Source organism: Panthera leo, chromosome C1 (genome assembly GCF_018350215.1).
Source record: "Panthera leo isolate Ple1 chromosome C1, P.leo_Ple1_pat1.1, whole genome shotgun sequence".
In the NCBI taxonomy this organism is placed as follows: Eukaryota; Metazoa; Chordata; class Mammalia; order Carnivora; family Felidae; genus Panthera; species Panthera leo.
The window spans coordinates 208742729-208757425 of NC_056686.1; the positions used below are offsets into that span (position 1 = coordinate 208742729).

The following is a 14697-nucleotide window of genomic DNA, read 5'->3' on the forward strand; positions in this document are numbered from 1 at the left end:
CTCCCTTTAATTTGGTCAGTTTTTGCCTCACATATTTTGTCTTTCACTGAATCTGGGAGGATTTCAGATATTAGTTATACAAATGTTTTTTCTCCAGTTGCTTTCTCCTCTCTTCCTGAGACTTTAATGACATGAAATCTAAACATTTTGATAGTGTTCCTGAAGCCCTTCAGGCTCCTTTTTTTCCCCCCCAATCTTCTTCCCTTTGTGTTCTGCACCTTGGATAATTTTTGCTGATTTATCTTCAAGTTCATGGTCTCTTTCCTCTGTACTCTCCATTCTGCTATTGAACCCACCCAGCGGCTTTTAACAATACCACGTCTGCTCTTCCCATTTGGTTCTCTTTTGTGGTTTCTATCTCTGCTGAAAACTATCTTTCCATTCATTTCAAGAGTGTTCACTTTATCTCATGGAGCATGGTCATTGGTCATTGGATCATCTTTAAAGTCTGTCTGGTAATTCCAATCTCTGAGTCTGCTCATGGGGCTGACATCTGTTGATTGTCTTCTAATCCTGAGCATTAGTCACTATCTTCCATTTTGTTTTAGTTTGGGATTTCCAGTAATTTTGACGGTGACTTTTTTGACTATTGTGAGATTCCAGATCCTGTGAACATCGTCTATAAAATATTGACATTTTTGTTTGTGCAGGCAGTCACCCTCTTCAGGTTTAGAACACAAATTCTGTCTCTCCTTCTGTGGGTGATTAGAATCCAATGTCAATTCAGTTTTCAGATCTTCTCCTGTGCTATTTGATCCATTCTCATGCATGTACCTCTCGTGGGTTAATTTGATATTTGTGTGGCAGGTTATGTAGCAGTTCAGTTTTTAAAGCCTTTGCATTTTTTTAAAATTTTTAAATAAAAAATATATTTATTTCTTTATTTTGAGAGAGAGTGGAGAGAGTGCATGAGAGGGGGAGGGGCAGAAGGGGGGAGAGAGAAAGAGAAAGAGAGAGAGAGACTTGAGCAGGTTCAAGGCTCAGCACAGAGCTCAGTATGGGCCACGATCTTACAGCCCTGGGATCATGGCCTGACCCAAAATCAATAGTCGGATGCTTAACTGACTGAGCCACTAAGGTGCCCCTGTTTTTTTTTTTTTGTTTTTAATCCCCGCTTGGGTCTGTTCATCACATACTTAGCTCAGAGATGGGCCCAGGGCTTGTGCGAGTTACTTCACAAAAATAGGAGACTCCTTTTATGTAGATACGAATTTCCATCTTTTATCATTTCCCTTCTGCCTCAAGAATTCTCTTAAACGTTTCCTTCTAGTTCAGATCTCTTGGTAATCCATTTTTCCAGCTTTTTTACTAAAGAACATCCCCCACCTTTTCTGATTTCCAGTCACAGCAATGTTGCATCGCTTCATTTTGTCTTACAAAAATCTGAGACTCTGTGTAATTGGGTACGTGGGGACTTCAGTTTGGATGGTTTCTATTGCTGTGTGTTCAGATTCTTCCACAAGGTCGAGTTTGCTGTCAGTCCTGTCTAGTGAATTTTTCCACGCACATATTGTATTTTTCAGCTCTGGAAGTCCTATTTCATTCTCTTCTCTGTCTTTCATGTCTTCTCTCATTATATTCATGTTTTTCTTTAAATCCCGAGCATAGATATAATATTTACGTTCAAAGTCCCTGGCTCCTAATTGTGCCTCCTCTCTCTCTCTCTCCCCCTCATAAATAAATATATATGTAATATATATATATATATATATATATATATATATATATAGCTGCTACAATACACACTGATTTTTCTCCTGGTTGTGGGTCACAATTTTTGTTTGTCTGGTAAGTTTTGATTGGATACTAGACATTGTGTATTTTGCGGTGTTGAATTTGTCTTATTTCAGAGAAAACTAAACTTTGTTCTGACACACAGTTAAGTTTCTTGATGATCAGTTTGATCCCTCTGGCACTTGTTTTTAAGTTCTTTAAGGTGAGTCTAAAATAACTCTTATTCTATGGTTAATTCTGTGCTACAACTGAAGGTATCACTTTTCTGGGGTCTCTCCTGAATGGCCTTTGTTCAGCAAGGGCTCTCTGTTCTGGTTGGTTGGGAAGCAGAGATCTTCCAGCCCTGGCTGAGCTCTGGGAATTGGTCAACTTGTAGATCTTCATCATTCTTTCCTTGGTCTCATGGTATTTCACCCACACATGCCTGGCTTAATAATTCAGCCAAATCTCCAGAGGACCCATGCAGATTTCTGAAGGTTTTTCTGTACATTTAGTTTTCTCCTTTGCTATACTCTGCCCTGCAAATGTCAGCTCATCACGAGGACCCTGCTGCACCTGCTCATGTCTCCTTTCCCTGTACCATAGTCCGGGAAGCACCTACAGGCCTATTTCCTTTCTCTCAAGGCTCAAAATCTTGTATTGCCTGTTATACAATGTCTGTTGTATTTCAAAATGTCTATTTGTTTCATATATTTTCTCCAGTTTTCTACTTGAGTATGGTGGAAGGGCTAGTTCAGGTCCAGTTACTCCTTTCTAGCAGAGGTAGAAATCCATTTCAACAGTATTAGCGTGATACATTCAGTGTGCAGCCTGAGAAGGAGGAGTAAGATTGCAGTTGGTGGAGGTTATTCAGAGGAAGTGGAGAATGGGTCTTGAATTAATAAGTAGAAGTTAAGCAAAACAATGGGAAGAAAGGGCTTATCAGGCTTTTACTAAAGAGCCTGTTTGAGATTATCCAGAATGTGTCAGAGTGCCACTGGAGGATTTAATCAGTGGAGTGATACTATTGGAGTTACATTCAAGCTCTGTGTTTGATGTAGTTATAAAGGTTTGGATCATGATTATCAATCCTGGCTATACATATGAAGCACCTGAAGAGTTTTTACAGTATATCCAGGCCTTGAATTCATCCAAGACAAATTAAATCAGAATGAGGACAGATACAGGGAATTGGACTTTTTTTTTCTTAACTACCCAGGTGGTTTTAATGAAATCAAGAACAAAAATCATAGGCTTAGGTGATTGGGTTTACATAGACTTGGGAACCATAGAAGTGAATACTGTTGCTGCCCCAAGAAAAGATTTCACTTCTGAGGCTTTTGCCTTTGCTAATTTGAATGCTTAAAATGTTACAACTGTGATCTTGGTGCAGGAGAGGAACAGGTGTTGGGGAGTGCCAGCTCACCTCCCTCTGTCTGTGGACTCACCTAAAGATAAGTGCAATGAGTAGTTACTGACTAAGCTGATAAATATACTCATTTGGAAGAGCATTGATTCCTTTCATCTGTTGGTTATGGCGACCAGCTTACACTGATTTAATTATAAGAGCTTTATTGGCCCGTGTAACTCGGAAGAGGTGGGTTGGACAGGAAGACCCATTTTGGTCCTCTCTCCCATTGTGATTTCTCACTTCTGTTGACTTTATCCCCTCTACTTGGCAGAGAACGTGGCCCCTAACACTAGGCATCGGTAGAGGAAAAAAGGCCTTTCTCCTGGTTGATTTGTTAAATCCCCAAAAGTAACAGGAATGTTCCTCTGGACAAAGAGAATAATAAGAATATACTTGTGCACAGACATGCATGTCTTAAACTATTGTAGATTCCCTAGTCCTAAGGTCTTGTGTGACAGCTGGGAAATTGAAGTTTAGGAATGTTAAGTAATTTGACTAAAGTCATACAGCTAGTTAGTGATAAAACCAGGACCAAAAGTGCCACTCACCGATTCCTAGCCTCTGCTTTTTCTATTGTACAGGGATAGGAGGTGGACCAGACATTCTGCTGATTTATCCCAACGAAATAGGGCAGTTCCCCTTACTGTCTTCTCTTTCCTCTTTTTTTTTTTCTTGGCACTTATTAAAAAAAAATAGTAAAAAGGGAAACCTGCTCCTTTCCTCCTTCATTTGGAAGAGGCATGCACAGAGCAGACACACAGACCAGAGAATTAAGGGGAAAAATAAAAGCCTCTTTTACCTTTCTCTCTTATCCCCTGTAAGATTACCATATTTATATTCCTTCCTCTGAAGTGACTGGATTTCTTCAAAAGCAGAGCTACATAAGGCCAGGTGGCCATGCTAATGGTCATCTAGGGAACTTGTATGAGAGCATGTGTATCTCTTACAAGTAATGATTTATTTTTAATATGGCCGTCCTTAGCTGGAAGAGTCTTTATAGGTCAAAGAACCTCATGAATGTTTAAAAAGCTGTTACCAATTTTTCTAATCTTGGTGGTGTTTCTTGATCTCTTTGGCCACGAAATCCTGGTATGTGTATAAGGAACAGATGGAGTAGTTAATAGAATAATGATAACCAGAATTTCTTTTACTACAGAGCCAAAGTATATAGCTACAAAAGAATATTAAACTGGTATTCATTGCAGGATATAATTTAAAGTCATTTATCTTAAGTGTTTGATTGTTGGGTTTTTCCAGCCATGTTTATTATGAAGATTTAAAAATATCTGATTGGGCCAGTGGAACAGCTGAAGAAAATTTTTTGTCCTAGGAGACCTGTTCTCATTATAATAGACATTGATGGGAGTTTTAGTCTTCTTGATGATTTATGACTGATGATAGAGAACCTTTAACCACACTAGTCTTTCTGACTTAACTTACTAAAGCTTTTCCTTTTTCACCCTATGTTTTGTCTGACAAGTACCAAATTAGATTTTATAATATTCAGATGTTTAGAGTTGTAGACTTTATTTCGTTCAGGCACTTCTGGGTTGTTTTTTAACTAAGAAATAACATGAAGAAAAATGTTTTTCTGTGTCAAGAAAACATTGTCTCAAATTGTAGCAAATTTACGTGGTAATTGAAACTCTATAGTTTCACACTCTATATGCAGTAATTCTGATATCTGTATAAATGGGTATTCAGTGCTTTGGGGTTATTTTGGGTTTTGAATTAGCTGAACATTTTCGAAGGTAGATAGGTAGAAATGCTGCTTAGACCTTCTGTAACAGAATCACTTTCCACAGTGGTTTGAAAGTGGTAATGAGCCATATGGGAAAGTGCCCAATATGCTGCTTTCTGTTGCAGTAAAGTAGTTGGCACTCCCAGAGAATTGGGCAGTCTCTCTGTTCAGGGATCGCTAAAGCACGCCATGGTATTTAATGACTTATCCATAAGTATTCCCTTATGTTTTGGAAGTTGCCCCTGTCTTTGGTTCTACGTGAAGCAGACATACCGACTATATTTTAACTGTTTGCCCTTATGTGCAAGGTTTTGTTGTTGCTGTTGTTCTGGTGAGAATTCAGGAAAGCAGTATTTGTAACGCTGCTGCAGTCTTTACTCTCAGGATATAAAACCTGCTAGTGGGTGTTCCCCAACATAGCAGTGGGCGCTCGGTTTTTTTCATAGGAGAGTGGAGTAGAGACCAGTTTGAGGAAGGTGTCCCTATTTAAATTTGAATCCAGATCCCACTTCAGCCCTACACTATTGTGAGGATCCGGGCACTTTGCTCGTGTCCTTTTCTGTTTTAAATACCATAATGTTAGTATTCTGACATGGGAAACCTGAGAGACAATGTGCAAGTTGGGCCATTGGAGGTATTTAGTAAATTTCCACTAATTTTTTACTACTTTAGAAGCAAAGCTTGTCAGAATTAATTCCCCAAATCCTGAACATTTTTATTTAATGTTTACTTAAATCATTCATTTTGTGTGTGACTTTCCAGGACATGTAGTAAAACAGTACCAAGGTAGAAGAGTATTGTAATAATCAGTAAGAGTAGACAAGGACTCTGAATAGACTCCTTTCCAAAGAAGATATACAAATGACCAATAAACACATGAAAAGATGTTCAGTGTAATTAGTCATCAGAACCATAATGAGATACCACTTACACCTAGTAGGATGGCTGTGATTACAAAGATAGATAGTAAGAAGCATTGGTGAAGATTGGAAAAATCTGAGCCCATAAACATTGCTTTGTGTAAATTTAAGATGGCACAGCTTCTTTGGAGAACATTCTGGCATTTCCACATGGTTAAACATAGAAGTTCCGTGGGGCGCCTGCGTGGCTCAGTCAATTGAGCTTCTGACTTCGGCTCAGGTCATGATCTCACGGTCTGTGGGTTCGAGCCCCGCGTCAGGCTCTGTGCTGACCGCTCAGAGCCTGGAACCTGTTTCAGATTCTGTGTCTCCCTGTCTCTGACCCTCCCCCATCCGTGCTCTGTCTCTCTCTGTCTCAAAAATAAAATAAAAACATTAAAAAAATTAAAAAAAAAAAAAAAGTTCCATATGACCCAGGAATCTCACTCTTGGGTATATACCCAAGAGAAATAACATGTCGGGGCGCCTGGGTGGCTCCGTCGGTTGAACATCCGACTTCGGCTCAGCTTGTGATCTCACAAGCTTGTGATCTCACAGCTTGTGGGTTTGAGCCCCACATCGGGCTCTGTGCTGGCGGCTTGCTCAGAGCCTGCAGCCTGCTTCAGATTCTGTGTCTCCTTCTCATTCTCTGCCCCTCCCCTGCTCATGCTCTCTCTGTCTCTCTCTCTGTCTCTCACAACTAAATGTTAAAAAAAAAAAGAGATGACAACATGTGTCCATTTAAAGACTTGCCCATGAATGTTATTCACAAGAGTCAAAAGGTGGAAATAAACCAAATGTCTATCAGTTGATGAATGTGATATAATCACGCATGGAATATTATTTGGCCACAAAAAGGAATGAAGTACGGATTCATGCTACAACGTGGATGCACCTTGAAAGCATTATGCTAAATGAAATAAGCCAGACACAGATCACCACATATTACATGATTCCATTTATATAATTGTCTAGAATAGTCATAGCTATAGAGACAGAAAGTAGATTAGTGGTTACTTAGGACTGGGAGGGACAGGGGACGATAGCTAACGGGTACAGGTTTCTTTTTTAGGGTGATGAAAATGTTCTAATATTGGTTGTGGTGATGGCACAACTCCATGAATACACTAAAAGCCATTGAGGTGTATACTTTAAATTGGTGAATTATATCGTATGTCAATTATATCCCCTTAAAGCTGCTATGAAAACATAATGAATAGACACATATACTTTGCATGACAAATATTTGTATAAATGTGTATCATTACATTAGATTATCAGCTGAAACTAGATCAGTGTGTTTTATTATCATTTCACTGTTTCTATGAAAATAAAGACTTTTTGAGTGCCTGAAAATTCCCATGGGAGATACTTAAACTGTTTCCCTTTTAATCTTGCATTTTATTTATAACCAACACAAAAGTAAATTTTCAAATAGCCTCAGGACCAATTATCAAATATTCTGAATATGAAATCTTAATTAACCAGATTCTGCCCCACAACGTTCCTCTTTTTTAGCTTGATTGTCAGGTTTTTTCCCCCCGTAGTCTTACTAAAGCAATAAGAAGTTTAAACTCAGGCATGTACTGTGTTGGATGATACGGAGACATATGACACAGGACTTAAGGATACAGGGTAGGAATTTTCATCAACAACCAAAAGCACATTAATTAAACATTTAAAAACTTCCCTCCAAAGGTTATGATAATAGAAGGAAAGAAGGGATAAACAGACTATTATTAACTTCTCTCTTATTACACCAGAATTAGATTGGTAATCTTTAGAGGGAAAAAATTCTCTTCCAAACAAATCACATAAAAGTGGGCAGTTAAAGAAAATGTGAGGAATAAACTAAAATTAACTTAAGATTGATGGAAACCCCTTGCAGAAGTGAACTTTGCTCTGTAATTGACCTTTAGTAATGGGCTTTGTAAGTCTGATACTTAAAGCATCATTTAATGAGCAGGTTGTTTCTTCTCTCGTTTTACCCAGCAACCGATTTCTTGAAAGGACCATTGATAGAAGCCATGTTCTTTGACATACGATTATAATTACAGAGACACTGCCTTGTATATCTCACTGTAGTTATTAGTGTCCAAAGTATCATACCCAGCACAGAAATCCTGTGGTTTCTGCATTAAATGGCAGTCTGCCTCTCATTGTATGGAGCCACAGACAGAAAGGCTCTATCAGCTATCATTTCAGCCATTCCCTTGACTTTCGTGAGCACTTCACAGAACATTCCCCAAGGATTGTGTAGCTCTGAACTGTAAGAATCCACTCCAGTTTCACGCTGGGCACCGTGGGTACAACAGTGATAAGACCTAGGACTGCCCACCCCCACGGGGGCATTCTCCATTTGTCGTCTGGTTTTTATTTTGGCAAGTATCACTGTACTCAAATTGATGACATAGGTCATTTTACTGTCTTTGCTTAATGAAATAGAGAGAGTGAAAAGAACAGTACATGGCAATGTTCTGTAACCTTTTCCTTGTGACTGTAGGCTACTCCAGATATCAGGATTATTACCCCCACGGCATGCCAGGTTACTCTGAAGAAGTACCCAGGGACTATGACGCATACACAGCAGGACTGAGCGAAGAGGAACAACTGGAGAGAGCGTTAAGAGCCAGCCTCTGGGACCGAGGTAGGAATTTGGCGCCCTTCTCTTTTTTTAAAGCATGCATCACACGGTGAGACGGTCTGAAAAAGGACTATTTGTCACATATTAAACTTTAAATAGGTTATAAAAAGGATATGTAGATAAAAAAAATATGTGTAGATTGTCATTACAAAGAATGCGGTGTGATGCCATATTCCCAGCAACCTAAGCTAATGAGGTGCCAGACTATGTATGTATTGTTAAAGCTGTTCTTTTTATAGGTCCACTGCACACAATGCTTTGGCATTAAAGTCAGGAAACTTAAAAAAAAAAATTTCATAGGTGCATGAAGGAAGGAGTTTGCCTTGGAATTCATACCTATAAAGCAGGTATATACCACTGTATATCAAAATATTGTCCACAAACCTTCCCCCAAATCACAAACTTAGGGTTCCACTCCTGACCTACTGAACCAGTCTCTCTGGGGACAAAGCCTAGGAATGTGTATTTTGAGCAGGCTTTCCAGAAGATTCTTTTACAGACCAATATATGAAAAGCACTGTGTTTATTTTTGCCATCTTTGTTGGGAGTTTGGCTTATTACCGTTACTGTTGTTTTACTAGTGACGAAAAACCATCCATTCATTCATTCAATAAGCATTTATTAAGGTCTTGCTGTGTTTCATGGACTGTGTTAGGTACCACAGGGAATACAGAGAGGTAAAAGATGGACTGTCCCTCAACAAGCTCGCAATCTCAGGTAGAGGAGATGCCTGCTAGATGCCACAAGGAACAGGTAACCATCGTGTCAGGTGCTCAGGTGGGAGTGCTCAGCTCCGAGAGGCTCAGGCCAACTGGTAGAGGCCGGGGAAAGGGGGGAATTCTTCCTTAACCACGGCTACCAGACGCTCCCAGAAGACTTGGACCTTCCAGGACGTGTGGAGTTTGCAGAGATGGAGGCAGGCCTTCCAGGCAGGAGTCAGTGTCCCGTAGACCGGGCAGCAAGGGCGTGGTCCATCAGCCCTCACTTTCGAAGGGAGCATTAAGAGAAGACTGGGAAGAAGAGTGGGAAGCAAGGCTGTGGCCTGATCCCAGAGGTCCTAGAATTAAATAGGCCAAGTGGAAAATGGACCTGGAATGTGGTGTGAATGCCGGTGGAGTCCTGTGTGCCCAGGGACGTGATCAGAGCCGTGCTTTACGAATCTGTCGGCACCACAAAGAAGGACTGAGCACCTGTTGGGGGACCAGGCATTATGCTAGATGATAAGAATGCATCAGTTATGACAGCTTGCCTTCTGACTGTAAAGAATACAGTCAGCAGCAGCAGTGAGCATGGAGGTTGAATGACAGCAGTGGTCCGAGCAAGAAATGAAAGCCTAAATGAGGAAGGCGGTAAGAGAAATGGAGAAGAAGAGATAAGTCAGTATTTCTTGGGTGAAGCGTATCAGAATTATGGTGTATAAGTCACCTACTACCATGTAACAGATCACCAAACACACACTCACGGACGCACACAGACACACACACAACTAAAAACAATAAATATTTTTTTCTTGCTCTAGAGCATATAGGTCAGCTGGCCAAGCTTAAGCGATCTTGGCTTGGCCTCTGTGCTAAGGTGTCTGCGGTAGGTCACCTGGAGCTGGCTGCCCCCGGATGACCCCATTCACTCACCTGAGTGACCATCGTGTGAGGCGATGGTGGAGATGAGGCCGTGCACCCCTCCTCATCCAGCCGGCTGGCCCAGGCTCATCCACCCGGCTGGCCCAGGCTCATCCACCAGGCCTCAGCCCAAGGGCTCTGAGAGAGTGAAAACGAGGCTTATGCTGGTGCATTGTCAATTCCATTGTATTTGTTGCTGAAACAAGTCTCCGCCCAGACTCCTGGGATGCAGAAATAGAAGCCACCTCCTCATGGCAGGAGCTGCAAAATCACGTTGCAAAGAGGACGGGTAGAAGGAAAGGTAGAGAGTTAGGGCCGTTCTCATATCATTACATCGTGTCTCATCCAGGGATTACTAGTATCACAATCGCTAACAGCATGCCTCAGCCTCGGAGTCCTAACTTCTGGGGGTAGGGCCCCAGAGCCTCTATTAAAACAAGTTTTCATGATTTTATTCCTATGCACACAGGGGTTTAATCACTAGGCATGGCAGGAAATGTTATGGGACAAGTACAGTTGGAGCAAAGCTGTTGAGCCTGGGCTTTGTACTCAACTTCATGTAGGATACCCCGCGGGACAGCGCAAGGGCATTTTCTGAAGTGATGTAACTATTCTGTGTCTGGATTATTGTGGTAGATACACAACTCTGTATTTGTCAGAACTCACATACATGTACATCACAAAGTAAATTTGCCTGTAAGAAATTTTAAAAAGGTAAATGAAAACTAGTAAGAAACCCAATGAAATAATGGGTAGTCCTGCAGAGACCATCAACGACTACAAAAACCGTCACCTAAAAGGTTGTTGAGAGGACAATGAGGAAGTTATCACAATGCTGATAACAACGGGGGCAAATGTACCTTTGCAACAGAGATTTGGTGTCACCACCTCAATACACTGATCAAGCTTAGCGGTATTATTAATGCGATGGCCTGTTGTGTGTCTCCTCTTAGCATGGAGTATGAGACACCCAGCATCATATTCTTCCTAAAAGTATTTATCTTGACTCCGAGCCTCTCAACATAAGTGTCAATATACAGGAAATACAGGAAATAGAGGAACAGGCTGAATAACACCATGGAGAAACAATTAGATGAAACATGGGATTTCTGCAATTCAATGAGACTGGTCTCTGAGGGAAAAAAATAAAAAGCCGTGTCAAAAAAAAAGGAAAAGAAAAAAACAGAGTGTTGCTTTGTATTAAGAGGAAATAACAAACATAACATGAGAACCTTAAAAAACTGACTGTAAAAACAGTTTTTGGGAAAATGGGAATTCTGTATTTGGACTAGAGATTAGATGTTAGGGAAGTAATCTTTCTCGGATGTGACGATGGTATCGTGGATAAGTAGCAGAAAGTCCCTTATTCTTGGGAGATACACACTGAAGTATTTAGAAGCAAAATATTGTGATGTCTGCACCCTACTTTGGAAGGTCAGCCGAAACAACCCTGTCCCATACGTCTCGCTCTCCCCTCCGCAAGTACCGCATTCAGGTAGATTTGGGAAACACTGCAAGGCTATAAAAATATAGCAAACTATATTCCCTTAAAGATCCATACGTCTCGCTCTCCCCTCCGCAAGTACCGCATTCAGGTAGATTTGGGAAACACTGCAAGGCTATAAAAATATAGCAAACTATATTCCCTTAAAGATCCAGAACAGCGTGATTCTAATTAATTCTGCAGTTGGGAAACCAGTTTATTACATGAGTGTTTTCTAAACTCCTTTGACCACAGAACTTTATTTTCAGTGAATGATTTCAAGAGCATATGGAACTAGTTCTAAAGAAACTAACCTAACGAGACTCCATGAAGTACATTTTACAGACCCAGGTGGCAGCAAAGGGATTAGTTTTACAAATTGTTTACATTAATTTCAGGTTGATTTTCCTTAAAACACTCTGTGATTATGAGACACCATGGGACACCTGGGTGGCTCAGTCAGTTGAGTGTCCAACTCTTCATTTCTTTCTCTCAGGTCACAGTCTCAAGGTTTGTGAGATCGAGGCCTGCATCGGGCTCCATGCTCACGGTTCAGAGCCTTCCCAGGATTTTCTCTCTGCCCCTCCCCTGCTCATGCAATTGCTGTCTCTTCCTCTCTCTCTCTCTCTCTCTCTCTCTCTCTCTTTCAAAATAAATAATAATAAGTAACCATAAAAAAAGAATAAAAAACCAAAGAGACATCGCTTTAAACATTTTTTAATGTTTATTTATTTTTGAGAGAGAGACAGAATGTGAGTGGGGGAGAGGGACAGAGAGAGAGAGAGACACAGAATACGGAAGCAGGCTCCAGGCTCTGAGCTGTCAGCACAGAGCCTGATGTGAGGCCCTAACTCACGAACCGTGAGATAGTGACCTGAACCAAAGTCCGGACACCCAACCGACTGAGCCACCCAGGCACCCCCAAAGAGACACTATTTTAAAGGCCTTAAAGGCCTTCTTTAGCCTTTTTTTCCCTATGCAAAAAACATTTGGTTTGAGTTCATTTTATGAAATTCTGACTGTAAAGTACATACTATTTTGTATCTTGTTTTCACTCAGTGTTTTGTTGTAATCATATTTTCATATCGCTAGATTTTTTGAACATCCACATCCTCCACGTATTAGATTTATACCCAAGTATTTTTTTTGGAGGGGAAGGTAGGCTATTGTAAGTAGTAATTTAAAAAATTCTATCTGTTGAGATTATTAATCTGTTTTTTCTTCTTACATTATTTTGATTTTCAAAGTTGAAGAAGGTTTACGTTCCCAGGATGAGGCTCACCCGGTTGTGACATTTTATGGTCCATCCTGATGAAAATGCCATGTGCCCTTGAAACTGACGTGTATTCTTCTCTGGTTGGGTGGAATATTCTATAAACGTTAATTAGATTGACTTAGTCCAGCACCCCTGGGTGTTCCAATCCATTCTTATTCTCTACTTGTTCTGTTGCGTACTGCATTTCGAATTATATGAGTTACTATATCAACATATTATATTAAAACATTTATGTTAGTACGTATATACTATATAATTCAGTATTACCGAATGCCTAGGGTTGCTGCAGTTACCTCCTGAACACTGAGCACTTCAGATTCCTCCGGGGTTACCTTGTTTCTGAGGGTGGGGGCTAATTTGCTGATGAGGTTTTCTCCATGTCTGCTTGACCTTCAATTTCAGCCTTTCCTCTGCGCTGCGGCTCGGGCAGGCCCCCCATGTGCTCTCATGCCCCTCTCCCAGGCACACGCTGCTGCTGCTTACTGTGTTTTATTGTCTCGGGTGGCGGGCAAGCGGGGTACGCTGTGATTAGGCCTTGATCTTAGGCAGTGGCTGTGTCCCCGTGATTAGAGTTGTGGCCTTCCCTGTGTTCCTGTCCCATCCCCAGGTCTAGAGGTCCCTTTTCATTTCCCATCCCCCTATCCTAAGCTGCAGTAGGTTTTTACCATTTCCCTTAGGGAAACCGCGGTTTTTGCCTTTCTCCCAGGCAATGACGGCTTTTGTTCCATGGGGATAGAGAAGAAGGATCTGAGCAGCCTTTTGTTTTACAAACTTTTCCTGCCCTGACTGCTCTTCTTTCTCCCAGGACTGAACCAGGAATGACAAAGGATGCTGTCTGTGGACTCACCTGTCCCTTGGGGGAGGCCCACAAGAGGTTCCGAGAAGAGCCTAGAAGTGGGCGCGAACTCTTGTGTATCGTAGCCCCCAGTACACTTTGCGTTATATGTTCTGTGAACATAGTCTGTGTTCTCTGGCTAGCTCACACTAAGCCTTTAGCAATCCGTTCATGGTTTTGGCCGAGTTCTTCTGAGTGTCCAGCAGAGTCCGTCCTAGGTGAGCAAGTGCTCAGGTACCTTTTCAGACTCTGTTTAGCCGCCTTACTGCCACAGCTCTCTGATGGGTTCAAGAAAAAGTTATTAACTTGCAGGTTGGCCAGCATTTATGTTTATTGTAAGGAGAGGAGTGATGCTTTCCCTAGCTTTCTACACCCCAAAGGGAAGCTGGAAGCTTTCCTGGTTCTTCACTGGAGTTTGGATCTATCATTCTTAGTACATTTGTTTGTTACCTTTTTGTGTTTGTGCGTTTGAATAAGATCTTTCCCTCACGAAGTAGGTAGAATCTATAGTCCTTTTCAAAAAAGCTGGATGCTTAATTTTTTCTCTTTGATTTCCAGTTTTCACAGTAAGAAGTTGGTGTAATAGAGCAATACTGAGATTTGAAAAGGCCAACTAATAGAAATTCATTTGGTTGAATGCCAGTCCAGCAAGAAACATCCAGCGCCAATCAGTTTCAGACTGTTCTTTAGTTAAATTATATTGGAGGAGGAAATTAAAGAATCAAGGTAGCACCTCTTTAACTTCAGAATTTGCTGTTCGCATAGTCCTCAACAGGACCTGGCCGTACATGTCCTGAAGCTCGTGCCGGGAATAATAATCCCAAAGTAGCCTTTGCAGGAGAAATAGCGAAATCCCTATTATTTCAAGGAGCTTGTGCATTTACTACTATCAACAGAAATCTTGTCTTGTTTTGTTGGCATTCTCCGCTTTTATAAGCACGTCCAAGAGGCAGCTGATAGCACAATAATAGAAAAATTTTGGAAAAGAGCCATCTCTTTCTTTGAGTCAAAAGGCAGATGCCAAGTGGGAACATTAGCTCATTGCATTTTCTTCTCCCCCTTCCCCCACATCCTTC

At 41.1% G+C, this 14697-nt stretch overlaps 1 protein-coding gene across 12 annotated transcripts in view; it reads left to right on the plus strand.

The window, feature by feature from the left end:
- The window catches only part of RHBDD1 (rhomboid domain containing 1), a 175546-nt gene that overhangs the window by 72187 nt on the left and 88662 nt on the right, over positions 1-14697 (plus strand). For 10 of the 12 annotated variants that reach the window (XR_006205735.1, XR_006205736.1, XR_006205734.1 and 7 more), the window contains exon 6: positions 8268-8411. Coding sequence is in view for 9 of the 12 variants with exons in the window: in XM_042950347.1 (XP_042806281.1) it covers positions 8268-8411 (144 nt within the window). In the remaining 3 variants the exon portion in view is untranslated. Of the gene's footprint in view, positions 1-8267; positions 8412-11765; positions 12013-14697 lie in introns of those variants that run through there. The other 2 variants (XM_042950354.1, XM_042950352.1) reach the window with 2 other exon arrangements.